Below are 15,555 nucleotides of genomic sequence, written 5' to 3'. Positions count from 1 at the left end.
GAATGAATATGGGCTGCTTTTCATTCTCATGAAGCAAACCAAACGCTGGCACCCGGACCTTGACAGTCCGTGATAGTCCTTACTGTCCACACCAAGCCCAGCATCTATTGGTAGGGAGTGTCATTAAGGACACGTGTGACCTTTAGTGCGCGCAACTGGGCTCTATCATCCACAAACAGAGTTGCCTCCAGCTCAATGCCATCATCCTTCCCCCTAGATAACTGCTCCCATTCCCTCAGCTCCTCACCATCTATCAGGTTATCTCATTGCATGCTGAAATTGTGCAGAGTACAGCATTCCAGGATAATGTTGCACACTCTGTCCGGAAGATACTGGAGGACCCTCTCCTGACCACTCCAAGCTTCTTTGAAGCTTGATCATTTTTTCCAACAGGGGCCCTTGTCACAGTATGTGCACTTACTTGATGAAGGTGCTGTACAAGCTTAGTGACAAATGCATTGTATTCTAAAGAACTATGTTCCAATCTCTTTTCCATTCCAGATGCATTCATTACAGTCTTTCACCTTTCCTGAATCCCAACTTTACATCTTAATGATGCCCGCCTTGCTCTTCTGCGTTCCCCAAGTGGAGGACATGACGATGGTCACTGTTAATGCACTGTTCCCTGCACCCCCACCCCCCACCCCCAACTCCTGTAGCCTATCCTGACCTGTTCTGCATATTCCCCATTCAATTTGTGCTTTCCCTCATGACTGATCTTGTTCCCACCTGGACAAATGCATCTGTTTTACTCCCCAACCTTAACCCAAGCAACATTTTTTCCAACAATCCCCCTGCAAGACTCTTTGCATTTCTAAAGTGATCACCAAACAGACACATGGGCCTGTATTCCTCCTTAGATCTCTGTCAGGCTTTGATGGTCAACCCCTGGACTTGACTGACCAGCCCCTCCAAGCTCAAATTGTCTAGTACCTGTTCCGATTTCAGGGTGAAGATTTCTTGATGTCTCGCATGTTTGGCACATTTGGTTAGATAGAAGGCTGAATATTAATGAAGTAGTTTGGGCCATTAATGAGGTACTTAACAAGCCATAAACCCCATTAATTAGCAACTCATTGCTACCCAATGAAAAACACACCTCGCAGCGCATCAAAAATATAAAAAAAGGAACAAAACGCTTCCAGCTTTGAGATAGTTCTCATCTGACTTTGCCAGAAATATCACTATAGCCCATGTCACACATATTCCTGTAAGATTTCACCCAATCTGATGTGTGAACTTAAACACTGGATGCCAAGTTAGGAGTGGGAGTTGGCATTAATATGGCTATGACATTTAATAGGGAAGCAATATTCCTTTATTGTTTGCTCACTTTCATTTGCCACATTCAGACCATTCATGACTCAAATGCTGCAACAAATTTGAATACGTTCATCTGACAAACGCAATTTATTAATGTGCTTGAAAAAAATCAAAGAATTGTTGATTTTCAATAATACAGTTTCCTGAAGTCAGCCAATGGAAGTACTCCCTCTTGTGGTTAGACTCTGAAGATTGAAGGAGAAAATAAAAAGTCAATTCTCAGAGAATCAGAAAGAACTGAAAGAAGAATATCAAAGATATTTCACCCACTAATAATGCTCAGTAAGATTTGACCTTCATGATTCATTGCTAATACCTTTTAAGTGTCTCCAAATGTCATTTTCTTCATTCAATCATGTCTCTTTGGTTTCTGTTTAGAGATGCATGGCCTTTGGATCGCGTTATTAAAGATTTATTTTCACAAACCATGTAATCTCATTAGCTATGATGTTTGCTGGTACATGGAATGTCAAATATTTTTGACTATCATATGAGGTATTTTGCCTAGATTTGCAGGAAAAGTGTCTAAGGGTGACATTCAAGATGAAATCTTCCGACCTTATAAGAATTGAAAAAATATGAACACAGGAAATGGGAGTAGGGGTAAGATCTTTGTCAATTTTGAACTTGCTCTGTCATTCGATAAGATCCTCTTCCTCAATTCCACCATCCAGAAGCAAGAGTTGAGGTCCCAGTGCCAACTCCTGGGATGCACAATTCTGACAGCCTGAAAATATCTAACATATTGCCAATCACCGCTTCCTGTTAGCTAGCCAACTTTCTCTTCATGCCACTATGTTCACCTCAACACCATAAGTTTTTAGTTTCTGTAATAACCACTGATGTGGCTCCTTATCAAATGCTTTCTGGAAATCTAAATTCAACACATCCACTAGTTTCCCTTTATCTACAGCATAAGATTTTTTTCAAAGAACACCAATAAACTAAATAAACATGATTTCCATTTGACAAAACAATGTTGGCTCTGCCTGATTACCTCAAAATAATCCAATGTTATAATGTATTTAATAATAGTTTCTACCGTTTTTCCAATCACAAGTGTTAAGCTAACTGGCCCGTAGTTTCCTGCTTTGTGCCTCTGTCCCATTGTGAATAAAGGATTTACATGTGCTATTTTCCAATATAACAGAACCTTCCTTCAATCTAGTGAATCTTTGGCAAATTAAAGCCAATGCATCAACTGCTTCACTAGCTACTTCTTGTAAGGCCCTAGGGTGAAATATGACAGGATCTGGCCACTTGTCAACTCTCAGATCCAGCAATTTACTCAGTGCTACTTCTCTGGTGATTGTAATCTTCATGAGTTTCTTCCTCCTTCTCAACTCCTGATATGCAGCTTTTTCCATGATACTGCTTGTATCCTCTCTAGTGAAGACTGATCAATTCCTGTTCAATTCATCGGCTTTTTTTTATCTTCTATTACTAATTCCTCAGACTGATTTTCTATAGGACCAACATATTTTTGTTAACTTTTTCAAAACCATCTGAAGAAACTTTTCTTTTCTATTTTTACATCTTTGGCTAACTTCCTCTTGTGCTGTAATTTTTCCCTCCTTATTAATATTTTAGCAATGTTTGCTTTTTTTATTCTACCATGATCATAATGAATGGCGGTGGTGGCATGAAGGGCCGAAGGGCTAAAGGGCCTACTCCTTCACCTATTCTCTATTGTCTATTCCTGCCCAGTCCCAGGCAGGATGGTATGCCCATGGTGGCGGCAACTCATGAAGTCATCCAAATGCATAAGCAGACACAGGAGCAGCAGCCAGGATTTATTCGCAGGAAAGGTGGAGGGCAATGGCCACCATAATGCAAAGGCTATGTGAATGCAACAATGCCGTGGGAACCAGCTGTCTCAAACTTGCAAACATCTGCCTGTGACCAAAGACAGGTCTGAACTCAGAAAGGCAAAGCAAGACTGTGAGCATCCAGATAGGCATTAAGTTAACGAATGTGTAGAAAGCAAGTGAGCAGTCTTGAGGTACTCACTGGTCCAATCGGTGAACTTGATGTTTGTCCCGTCACTTGTTTCCATATGCTCCAAAGTGTAGCAGGGTCATGTACGTGTATCAAAGCTGTGCCATCAGAGCTGAGAAGCTGACATGTGTCGGATGCCAGGGCATGGTGTGTGTCCAGTGGCTGCTGAGACATTGGCACCAACATGTCCAAGATGGCAGACTTGAGGAGCAAGCAGCAAGCTAGAGTAGCTAGTGAATGGCTCAGACTTCCAGGCCAAGAATTCACAGTATCTAGTTTCCTCACTGTAGGTAGTAGGATAGCACGCTGGATGTTGATGAGGAGTGATATGCAGTTACTGAGCCTGATAACAAGAAAAATTTCACTTAATAGGCATTTCACCACTGCCTAGTGAAAATATCATCTCAATCTACAGGAAGATCAAGTATAATGTCAGCAGGCAGTGAAGTGGACTTAAGGCTACAATTCAATCAACTGTGATCTTGTCTAATGGCAGTCAGGCTCCTGTTGCCAAATGGCCTACTCATATAATTTCATATTCTCTTCTGGTTTTATAAAGGCTAACATCCAATTAGTTTCCTCATTGTTTGCTGTTGCTGCATGCTAACTTGCTTTCTTTTGTTAAAAAAATAGCAATGCTCAGCTTTGTCTGATTATCAACAGTTCCCCGTCCCTCTCATTTTTCCACACGTTATTGCATTTGTCATATTCTTGCCCAATTGTTTCATCTGTCTCAATAAGTTGGCAGTGTCTTCGCATCCTCCTCACAGCTTTATACACCTGACCCCCACCATGTCAATTGGGCATTGATAAAGCCAGCATAAAAAGGGTCCCTCACCCACTGATGCCTTTCTCCCAGAGAAAGTGGATTTGTTTTAAAAGGAGCAAATTTAATCAAGTTTACATGAGTAAATGAAAGAGTGAGTACACAAGTTACCAAACACAGACGTAATTAATAATACAGTGCAAATGCACACTTTCTTTTTCTCTTTCTCTCTCTCTTTCTCCTCTCTTTCGTCTCTCAGGAATAATACGGACGAGCGTCCCTTTTTACGTTCAGTGTAGTGGTGGTAATTGGGGAGGTCTCTCGGCTATGACCCTCACAGCAGACGTGTGCACAAAATCCAGGCTATTCCATACAAGACTCAATTCACTAGCACACTTTCTCCAACCAGCATGTACGGGCCAGAGTTTACATTTGGCTTTTAACCCTTTTTACATATTTCTGGAAGGGCAGAGTACAAAATGTCTGGGAGAGATCAACTTTTATTGTGGGTATGAATGTAGTTAGCCCTTTCTTCCATCTCCTCCTGTCAAGTCTCACTCTCCCTCTTTCTGTTTAAAATTCCCTGACACTTTGCAAGCATCATATTCCATGAGACCCATGTAGGCCTTTTTTAGACAGCACTGAATTTATATCTACAGTCCCTCTTTTTTGTCTGTAGTAGTCCTTGTTTTAGAAAACGCATTTTGAATTAAAAGTTAAAAATATCTGTCATACTTCAGGGTTCTGATCCATTATCATGATCGACAGGAAGTACTGGAAAGACTCCACAAGTCTGTTAGCATTTGTGGTAAACAGTTTGAGTTGAATCAGATTCTCCTCCAGAACTGAAAGAGGGTAGAATTGTGATGGGTGTCATGTTATTGAAGGGGAGAGGGAAGAACAGAAAGGGAGTGGGTAGGAAGCAGGATGACGATATGAAAAAGTAACAAAGAGGATTGATGAGGGGCAGAGCGGTAGATGTGATCGAAATGGACTTCACTAATTCTGTGGCCAGCAGAGAAAAAGCAGAATGGTGTGTTGTTTCCCTGGTGCTAGGATCAAGAGTGTCTCAAAGCGGGTGCAGAATGTTCTCACGGGGGAGAGGGGCCAGCAAGAGGTCATTGTCCACATTGGAACCAATGATATAGGAAGGGAAAAGGTTGAGAGTCTGAAGGGAGATTACAGAGAGTTAAGCAGAAATTTAAAAAGGAGGTCCTCAAGGGTAGTAATATCTGGATTACTCCCAGTGCTACGAGCTAGTGAGGGCAGGAATAGGAGGATAGAGCAGATGAATGCATGACTGTGGACTGGTGTATGGGAGAAGGATTCACATTTTTGATCATTGGAATCTCTTTTGGGGTAGAAGTGACCTGTACAAGAAGGACGGATTGCACCTAAATTGGAAGGGGACTAATATACTGGCAGGGAAATTTGCTAGAACTGCTTGGGAGGATTTAAACTAGTAAGGTGGTGGGGGGTGGGACCCAGGGAGATAGTGAGGAAAGAGATCAATCTGAGACTGGTACAGTCGAGAACAGAAGTGAATCAAATAGTCAGGGCATGCAGGGACAAGGATTAATTAATTAAACTGCATTTATTTCAATGCAAGGGGCCTAACAGGGAAGACAGATGAACTCAGGGCATGGTTAGGAACATGGGACTGGGATCATAGCAGTTACAGAAACATGGCTCAGTAATGGACAGGACTGGCAGCTTAATGTTCCAGGATACAAATGCTACAGGAAGGATAGAAAGGGAGGCAAGAGAGGAGGAGGAGTGGTGTTTTTGATAAGGGATAGCATTACAGCTGTGCTGACGGAGGATATTCCCGGAAATACATCCAGGGAAGTTATTTGGGTGGAACTGAGAAATAAGAAAGGGATGATCACCTTATTGGGATTGTATTATAGACCCCCTAATAGTCAGAGGGAAATTGAGAAACAAACTTGTAAGGAAATCTCAGCTATCTGTAAGAATAATAGGGTAGTTATGGTCGGGGATCTTAACTTTCCAAACATCGACTGGGACTGCCATAGTGTTAAAGGTTTAGATGGAGAGGATTTTTTTAAGCGCATACAAGACAATTTTCTGATTCAGTATGTGGATGTACCTACTAGAGAAGGGACAAAACTTGACCTATTCTTGGGAAATAAGGCAGCGCAGGTGACTGAGGTGTCAATGGGGGAGCATTTGGGGCCAGCGACCATAATTCCATTCGTTTTAAAATAGTGATGGAAAAGGATAGACCAGATCTAAAAGTTGAAGTTCCAAATTGGAGAAAGGCCATTTTTGATGGTATTAGGCAAGAACTTTCGAAAGCTGATTGGGGGCAGATGTTCACAGGTAAAGGGACGGCTGGAAAATGGGAAGCCTTCAGAAATGAGATAGCAAGAATTCAGAGAACGTATATTCTTGTCAGGGTGAAAGGGAAGGCTGGTAGATATAGGGAATGCTGGATGACTAAAGAAACTGAGGGTTTGGTTAAGAAAAAGAAGGAAGCATATGTAAGGTATAGACAGGATAGATCGAGTGAATTCTTAGAAGAGTATAAAGGAAGTAGGAGTATACTTAAGAGGGAAATCAGGAGGGCAAAAAGGGGACATGAGATAGCATTGGCAAATAGAATTAAGGAGAATCCAAAGGGTTTTTACAAATATATTAAGGACAAAAGGGTAACTAGGGAGAGAATTGGGCCCCTCAAAGATCAGCAAGGCGACCTTTGTGTGGAGCCACAGAAAATGGGGGAGATACTAAATGAATATTTTGCATTAGTATTTACTGTTGTAAAGGATATGGAAGATATAGACTGTAGGGAAATAGATGATGACATCGTGCAAAATGTCCAGACGACAGAGGAGGAACTGCTGGATGTCTTGAAACAGTTAAAGGTGGATAAATCCCCAGGACCTGATCAGGTGACCCGAGAATTCTGTGGGAAGCTAGAAAAGTGATTGGCGGGCCTCTTGCTGAGATATTTGTATCATCGATAGTCACAGGTGAGGTGCCAGAAGACTGGAGGTTGGCAAACGTGGTGCCACTGTTTAAGAAGGGCAGTAAAGACAAGCCAGGGAACTATAGACCGGTGAGCCTGACCTCAGTGGTGGGCAAGTTGTTGGAGGGAATCTTGAGGGACAGGATGTACATGTATTTGGAAAGGCAAGGACTGATTAGGGATAGTCAACATGGCTTTGTGCATGGGAAATCATGTCAAACTTGATTGAGTTTTTTGAAGAAGTAACAAAGTAGATTGATGAGGGCAGAGTAGTAGATGTGATCTTTATGGACTTCAGTAATGCGTTTGACAAGGTTCCCCATGGGAGACTGATTAGCAAGACTGATCTCATGGAATAAAGGGAGAACTAGCCATTTGGATACAGATCTGGCTCAATGGTCGAAGACAGAGGATGGTGGTGGAGGGTTGTTTTTCAGGGTGGAGGCCTGTGACCAGTGGAGTGCCACAAGGATCGGTGCTGGGCCCTCTACTTTTTGTTATTTACATAAATGATTTGGATACGAGCATAAGAGGTACAGTTAGTAAGTTTGCAGATGACACCAGAATTGGAGGTGTAGTGGACAGCGAAGAAAGTTACCTCAGATTACAACAGGATCTAGACCAGATGGGCCAATGGGCTGAGAAGTGGCAGATGGAGTTTAATTCAGATAAATGTGACATGCTGCATTTTGGGAAAGCAAATCTTCGCAGGACTTATACACTTAATGGTAAGATCCTAGGGAGTGTTGCTGAACAAAGAGACCTTGGAATGCAGGTTCATAGCTCCTTGAAAATGGAGTCGCAGGTAGATAGGATAGTGAAGAAGGCGTTTGGTATGCTTTCGTTTATTGGTCAGAGTATTGAGTACAGGAGTTGGGAGGTCATGTTGCAGCTGTACAGGACATTGGTTAGGCCACTGTTGGAATATTGCGTGCAATTCTGCTCGCCTTCCTATCGGAAAGATGTTGTGAAACTTGAAAGGGTTCAGAAAAGATTTACAAGGATGTTGCCAGGGTTGGAGGATTTGAGCTATAAGGAGAGGCTGAACAGGCTGGGGCTGTTTTCCCTGGAGCGTCAGAGGCTGCGGACTGACCTTATAGAGGTTTACAAAATCATGAGAGACATGGATAGGATAAATTGACAAAGTCTTTTCCCTGGGATCGGGGAGTCCTGAACTGGAGGGCATAGGTTTAGGAAAGATATAAAAGAGACCTAAGTGGCAACTTTTTCACACAGAGGGTGGTACATATATGGAATGAGCTGCCAGAGGAATTGGTGGAGGCTGGTACAATTGCAACATTTAAAAGGATTATGGACGGGTATATGAATAGGAAGGGTTTGGAGGGATATGGGCTGGGTGCTGGCAGTTGGAACTGGATTGGGTTGGGATATCTGGTCGGCATGGAGGAGTTGGACCGAAGGGTCTGTTTCTGTGCTGTACATCTCTATGAGTCTATGACTCTCTCAGTACCTAACTGAAAGATGAGGTGCTGTTCATCCAGTTTGCATTAAGCTTCCCTGGAACACTACCACTAGCACAGAAAGGTGAGAATATTCTCATAACGGAGGTATTCCCAAAGCTGTCACACCAGTCTCTCTACCATTTCAAGATGCCTCCGAAGCAGAGAATACCACCAGAAAATTGATAACTGTAAAGTTCACTTTCACATAATTACGTTCTTTTTTCTGTAGTGCCAATGTAAAACATCATCAAAACAAGGCTATCTCAAATTGATTCCAAAACAATATATTGGGCTGCTGGATGTGTAAAAATTAAAAAAAAAACAGAAAATGCTGGAAGTAATCAAGAGGTCAGCAGCATCTGTTTACAGGAAAGGAAAATATTTCAGGTCATTGACCTTTCATTAGAAATTGACTGTTGTGACATAATGAGGAATACAAACAAAACTGTTTTTAATCACAGTAGCTTGCAGTAAGTTTAAAGTGGTGTTTTTCAATTTGTTTGTTCTGGACATTTTCACAATTTCTAATCACCTTCTGCTTTGATATTAGGACAATTAAGCTGCCTAGTGTCTAAACATCTACTGTGGTTAATAATTGATTATCTAAAGTCTAATTATCAACACAATTTTTGGTTCATGCATAATGTTCCCGGAGGCAATCCAATGCAGTTCCTCCAAGTTATTTGCACATTGTCTCAAAATGCCAGTCAAAGTCCTGAAGCAGAAAATGTGCTTGACATAATAGAGCTCTCAGTGTTTGCACTCATTAGATAATTGCAATTTGTTTGCACAATATATTTTAGCCTTACCGAGAATATTTGTCTTGCTTGCAGCCATGGTGGTTAATTTCACAATTTGTCAAACCAGTAACTATTTGTTGCTATTAATTTGAAGAGGAGCACAATGCACCATTGCACAGGAACAAAATGAATATTTAAGTATGTGCCTAATCCTAATGTCAGACTATAAAATTAAAATTGAAGTTTTAAAAATCACAGCATCAAATTATGTGTAATCCCTCATATTATTTTATTGACGTAAATAGTACATCATTTATTGTGGCTGTGAAGTTAATGTACAGATAAATATAAAATATACTTGTTTCAGTATAAAGGATTTATTCATTGTGTTTTGTTTCTGCTTAACCACAGGAATGTCCCAGTGGCATAGTTAATGAAGAGACATTCAAAGAGATTTACGCACAGTTTTTTCCCCAAGGAGGTGAGAAGTTTTACATGAAAATTAGTGTAATCAGTATAAGAAAGAACTTGCATTTTTATAGCACATTCCATGAAACCAAGATGTCGCAAAGTGCTTCACAGAATGTGAAGAACTCTTTGAAGCACAGTAACTCCAGTATCAAAGACAAAGGGAGAATGACGATGACTTGAATTGTGATTGCTTTGCCCTCATTACACAGAAACAGCAAAACATTGTTTGAGTTAAACAAACAGAGAATGCTGGAGAAACTCACCAGGTCTGACAGCATCTAAGGAGAGAAAAACAGAGTTAACATTTCGAGTTCAGTATGACTCTTTTTCAGAACTCACTTATGTCTTTTCACTCCCATCCCTTCCTGAGATAGGCTAAAGGGTGTTACCCACCTCCAGTTTTCAGCTTCCAATTTTGGAAAAGCGAAAAACATTACAGGAATACCTGAAATAAAAACTCAGCAGCTCTGGCAACATTTGTGGAGAAAGAACAGAGTTAACATTTTGGGTCCTGTGGCTCTTTTCAGTTCTGAAGAAGGGTCACTGGACCTAAAACATTAGCTCTGCTTTCTCTCCACAATGCTGCCAGACTTGCTGGGTTTTTTCAGGTTTTTCTACTTTAGTTTTGGATTTCAAGCATCCGCAGTTCTTTGGACTCTTTTTTGTTTAGTGAAAACTATTAAGGAAATTACCGGCCTGTGAGCCTCACGTCAGTGGTAGAGAAATTATTAAAAAGATTCTCAGGGACAAGATCTATGTGCATATAGAAGCAAAAGGACTGATTAGCGATAGACAGCATGGTCAAGACTCATGCCGTGTAGTTGGGGGGTCCCAACGCGGAAGATGAGGCATTCTTCCTCCAGGCGTCAAGTGGCTAGGATTTGACGGTGGAGGAGACCCAGGACTTACATGTCAGCACCCCCCCCTCCTATTTATCTCTGAGCTCCCTCCCCCTTCCCCCACATTCCTGATGAAGGGCTTATGCCCGAAATGTCAATTCTCCTGTTCCTTGGATGTTGCCTGACCGACTGTGCTTTTCCAGCACCACACTTTTTGACTCTGATCTCCAGCATCTGCAGTGCTCACTTTCACCACGTTCAGTGGTCTGTGGACCTGCACACCTGGATCCCTCTGCATATCAAGACTCCTAAGGGTTCTGTCACTCCCTGTATAATTTCCACCTGTATCTGACTTTCCAAAATGCATACCTCTTATTTGTCTGGAATAAATTCCATCTGCCCCATTTTTCTGCCCATACTCCAACTGTTCATATCTTATTGTATCCTCTGACAATCTCCTCACTATCCACAGCACACTAAACTTTGTATCGTCTACAAATGTACTAATGAAACCATCTATGTTTTCCTCCAAATCATTTATGTAGATCACGAACAGCAGAGGTCCCATACTGATCCCTGTGGAATACCACTAGTTACAGCACTCCATTCCAAAAACATCCTTCCTCTGCTACCCCTGTCTTCTATGATTAAACCAGTTCTGTATCCATCTTGCCAGCTCACTCTTGATACCATGTGCCTTCACCTTTTGTACCAGTCTGCCATGAGGGACTGTGTTAAAAGCTTTACTGAAGTCCATGTAGACAACATCAACTGCTTTTCCCTCATCAATCATCTTCATCAACTCCTCAAAAAACTCAATCAAGTTATTGAGACCACTGAAGTGGGGAAAGTGACGACTGCAGATGCTGGAGATCAGAGTCAAAAAATGTGGTGCTGGAAAATCACAGCCGGTTAGGCAGCATCCAAGGAACAGGAGATTTGACATTTCAGGCATAAGCTCTGCTTTGGGTATGTGGGAGGAAGGGGAAGGAGCCTCAGAGATAAATGGGAGGGGGTGGGGACATGCAAGACCGCAGTCTCCTCCATCACCAAAACCAAGCCACCTGACACCTGGAGGAATAATGCCTCATCTTCCGCCTTGGGATCCTCCAGCCACACAGCATCAACATTGATTTCATCAGCTTCATTATCTCCCCTCTCCCTACCTCATCCCAGATCTAACTCTCCAACTTGGCACTGCCCTCTTGAACCATCCTACCTGTCCATCTTCCTTCCCACCTATCCGGTCCACCCTCCACTCCAACCTATCATCATCACTAGCCCCCTGCATCTACCTATCACTTTCCCAGCTACCTTTACCCCAGATCACTGAAGGTGACAGATAGTAATATGGCATGCTTGCCTTCCTTGGCAGGGGCATTGATTAGAAGGATAGATAAGTTATGCTGCAGTTTTATAAAACATTAGTTAGGCCACACTTGGAATATTACGTACTGTTCTGGTCACTCCACTACCAGAAAGATGAGGATACTTTGGACAGGGTAGAGAAAAGGTTTACCAAGATGTTGCCTGGTATGGGGGATTTTAGCTTTGAACAAAGGCTGGATAGACTGGATTTATTTTCACTGGAACGCAAAAAGTTGAGGGGAGACCTGATAGAAATTTATAAGATTGTAAGTGACATAGATAGAGTGGAAACAAAGAGGCTTTTTCCCAGCGTGGAGGAGTCAATTACTAGAGGACACGTATTCAAGATGCAAGGGGGGGGGATGTTTAAAAGAGATGTGCAAGGCACGCTTTTTACATAAAGGGTGGTGAGTGCCTGGAACATGTTGCCAGGGGAGGTGGTGGAAGCAGATACAGCAGCAGCATTCAAGAAACACCTAAATGAATACATCAATGGGAAGGGGAAATAGAGGCCTCAGAAACGTCCACCTTTTTCTTCAACTGAGAATCACAGGGCCATAAGCTGTGTCTGACCCATTTCCTCAAACCTCTGCCCTGCAATAGTGATAGGGACCCCCTTGACCTCACTTTCCATACCACCAGCCTCTATATCCAATGGATCTTAGGCTGCCAGTTCTACCACATCGAGTGGGATGCCACCACCAGACCCCATGTTCCCCTGCACTCCATTGTCAGTATTCTACAGGGACCCTTTCCTTAGGGACACGCTGGTCCATTCTTTCTCCACTCCCAAAACTTCCCACACCCCCATGGCACCTTCTCATGAAATTTCAGAAGGTGTAACACTGATCTGTTTACCTCCTCCCTATCCAAGGCCTTAGACATATCTTCAAGATGAAGCGGCTATTTACCTGCACTTCAGTTCAGTCTATGTATTTGCTGTTCTCAGTGTGATCTCCTCTATGTTAGAGAGACAAAATGTAGACTCGGTACCCATTTTGCAGAACACCTTTGCTCTGTTTGTTAAAATGATCCCCGGCTTCCAGTTGCTGCCACTTCAGTAAATCACCATGTTCCTATGGGAAAATTCTTGTGTCAAGCTTGCTGTAGTGATTCAATGCAGCTCAATACAAGCTGGAGGAACCCCAACTCTCCCCTCCCTCCCCATCCTCCACCTAGGTGCCTTATAGCCCTCAGGACTCAGCGTTGAGTTTAACTATTTCAGTGTGTGAATACCCTCCCCGTGTTTGTTACCCAGGCCTTCAGGTCCTGTTCTGTAAGGTTTATCCTGGTAACAGCCACTCAGCATTTATGTCTCTCTCAGTTTATCACCAGCCATCCCTTTACTTGCTCCTTTTTTTCTATCTCCCGCTTGGCATTGTCTCCATGAATCTGACTTCCTTCCTCTACAACCTTGACCCCCACCATCACTTCCTGTTCTGAGGAATGGTCGCTAAACTTAGAATATTGATTCAGTTTACCTCTCCGTGGATGCCACCAGAGCTACTGAGTTTTCTGTTTGTGTTTCAGGTACCTCGGATGTCAATGGTCAATCTCAGTGAACCAAATGTTACGTTAGTTAAAGCTAATCATGAAGCTTTACCTTCCCCAGAACTTCCAATGTGAGGGTATGAGGTCATCGGAAAAGCATTAGGTCCTAGTTTAGCATAAAGGATCCAAATACTTTTTTTTTTGTCCAGAGATGATTTAGAGGGTTAAGGCTTGTTTCCAAGTCCTTTATGTCAGCTTTCGCTGGACTATCTCCACAAGACGGGATTCAGAATCTTCCAGATATATGATCAATGACTTGGACCATTTTATGAGTAAAGCAAAATTGTTATTTCTAAAATAAACAAAGTTTAAACACAGAAGTCTGGAAGAGAATGTAGTTTTCTTTGGGAATTCTCTTCATGCCCTCAGAGCATGACATTAGCAAGATAAGGACAAAGAACAGTACAGCACAGGAACAGGCCCTTAAGCACACCAAGACTGCATCGCCACATGATGCCTTTCTAAACTAGAAACCATTTGCCTCTGTGCCATCCATGTACCTCTATTGCCAGCCTATTCATGTATCTGTCAAGATGCCTGTTAAACATTGCTATTGTACCTGCTTCTACCACCACCTCCTCTGATAGTGCATTTCAGGCACTTACCATCCTCTGTTAAAAACGTGCCTCTTACATTTTTAAACATACCCCTTTTACCTTAGTCACTGTTAATTGACTTTTCTACCGTGGAAAATAATCTCTGACTATCCATTCTATCCTGCTTCTCATAATTTTGTAAACTTCTATCAGGTCACCTCTCATCCTTTAACATTCTCCTTATAGCTAATAATCTCCAAATGAGGTAACATCAGAGTGAGCAGTTTCTGTATCCTCTCCAAAGCCTTCACATCCTCCTTGTAGTGTGGCGACAAGAATTGTATACAATATCCTAAAAGTGGCCTAAAAATTTCTAAACATCTGCAACGTGTCTTGCTAATTTTTATACTCCATGTTCCAACCAATGAAAGCAAGCATATCATATGCCTTCTTGAACTTGAGCAAGTTCTCACTAACTAAAATTATATAGTGACAACATATGTCTTTTTTTAGGGATGTCTGTTGAGGGATTCATTCTTAGCTAAGACCCTAGGGAGATTACTCATGTTTTTTCTCCAATAAATATTAATCTGAGATCTTTTGTGGCCACCTCCATTAATAACTGGTGTGTCAGTTTAACATAACAGCCAAAGAAATTGCCTTTCTGACGGTGCAGCTCTCCTCATAACTGCACTGAAATGTCAGCCTGAATTAAGTGATCAGAATCTTGGAGTAGGAGTGGAATTTAAATGCTCACCTTTTGATTCAAATGCCAGTATTCTCTGCTATGACAATGTGGTGAGTTTATAATTATTAATTTACGTTTGTAAATGGATTAAGCCAGGAAGGGAAAATATTCACTCAAGATGAATATTGTTTGATAATTTATTTGGTGAATTCAATGGACAACTTCAGTACGTGCTGTTTCAATAATAATTCCACACATAAAATAGTCCTCAACAATGCATAAAGGTTAGCGTGGAGCTAATTTAAGTGTGGCTTAACTTTTTGTCAGTAAGTGAACTTTGAAAATAAACAGAAGCTGAAGTTAGTAACTTCAAACTTCAAAATCACTTCTTTAAAATTCGTATTTGTTAAGCAATGTGTTTGGTCCATCTTAAATCCCAAAATCTGACAAAACAACAGACTCACAAAAACAACAATATGGGTTAAGATGCTCTATGAAAATAGGAAAACAACACCAGGCTTTAGTTTCCTGGGACATTTGGATCTGGTTTGGGTGAGCTAGGAACTTTTCAGGTCAGGGAGGTTGCACCTGAACAGAACCAGAATCAATGTCCTTGAGGGCTGATTTACTAGTGTATCCGGAGAAGATTTACAAGAATTCAGCAAAGGTGAAGGAATCAAGAGGCGATTTAGAGAGGAAAACCCAAATGCAGAGAATTAAGAGAGAAGTAAATGACCAGAGCAGGAAATCGTAAGGTAGTAGGTGGGATCAGTATAAGAGAAAATGTAATAAGGCCTAAATTATGTATGGAATGAATGTA

The 15,555-nt window shown here is 41.8% G+C and overlaps 1 protein-coding gene across 7 annotated transcripts in view; it reads left to right on the top strand.

Annotated features, from left to right (window-relative positions):
* Positions 1-15,555, top strand: part of kcnip4a (potassium voltage-gated channel interacting protein 4a) — a 1,154,042-nt gene that overhangs the window by 1,102,883 nt on the left and 35,604 nt on the right. For all 7 annotated transcript variants that reach the window (XM_087986801.1, XM_087986802.1, XM_087986805.1 and 4 more), the window contains one exon: positions 9,694-9,763. In XM_087986801.1, coding sequence (XP_087842927.1) covers positions 9,694-9,763 — 70 coding nt within the window. The remainder of the gene's footprint in view (positions 1-9,693; positions 9,764-15,555) is intronic.

This window comes from Chiloscyllium plagiosum, unplaced genomic scaffold (genome assembly GCF_037043375.1).
Source record: "Chiloscyllium plagiosum isolate Xiang-an unplaced genomic scaffold, Cpla_swu_hap1 HiC_scaffold_1, whole genome shotgun sequence".
Classification (NCBI taxonomy): Eukaryota; Metazoa; Chordata; class Chondrichthyes; order Orectolobiformes; family Hemiscylliidae; genus Chiloscyllium; species Chiloscyllium plagiosum.
The sequence above is the reverse complement of the archived record's forward strand: the minus strand, read 5'-3'. Positions and strand labels throughout refer to the sequence as shown.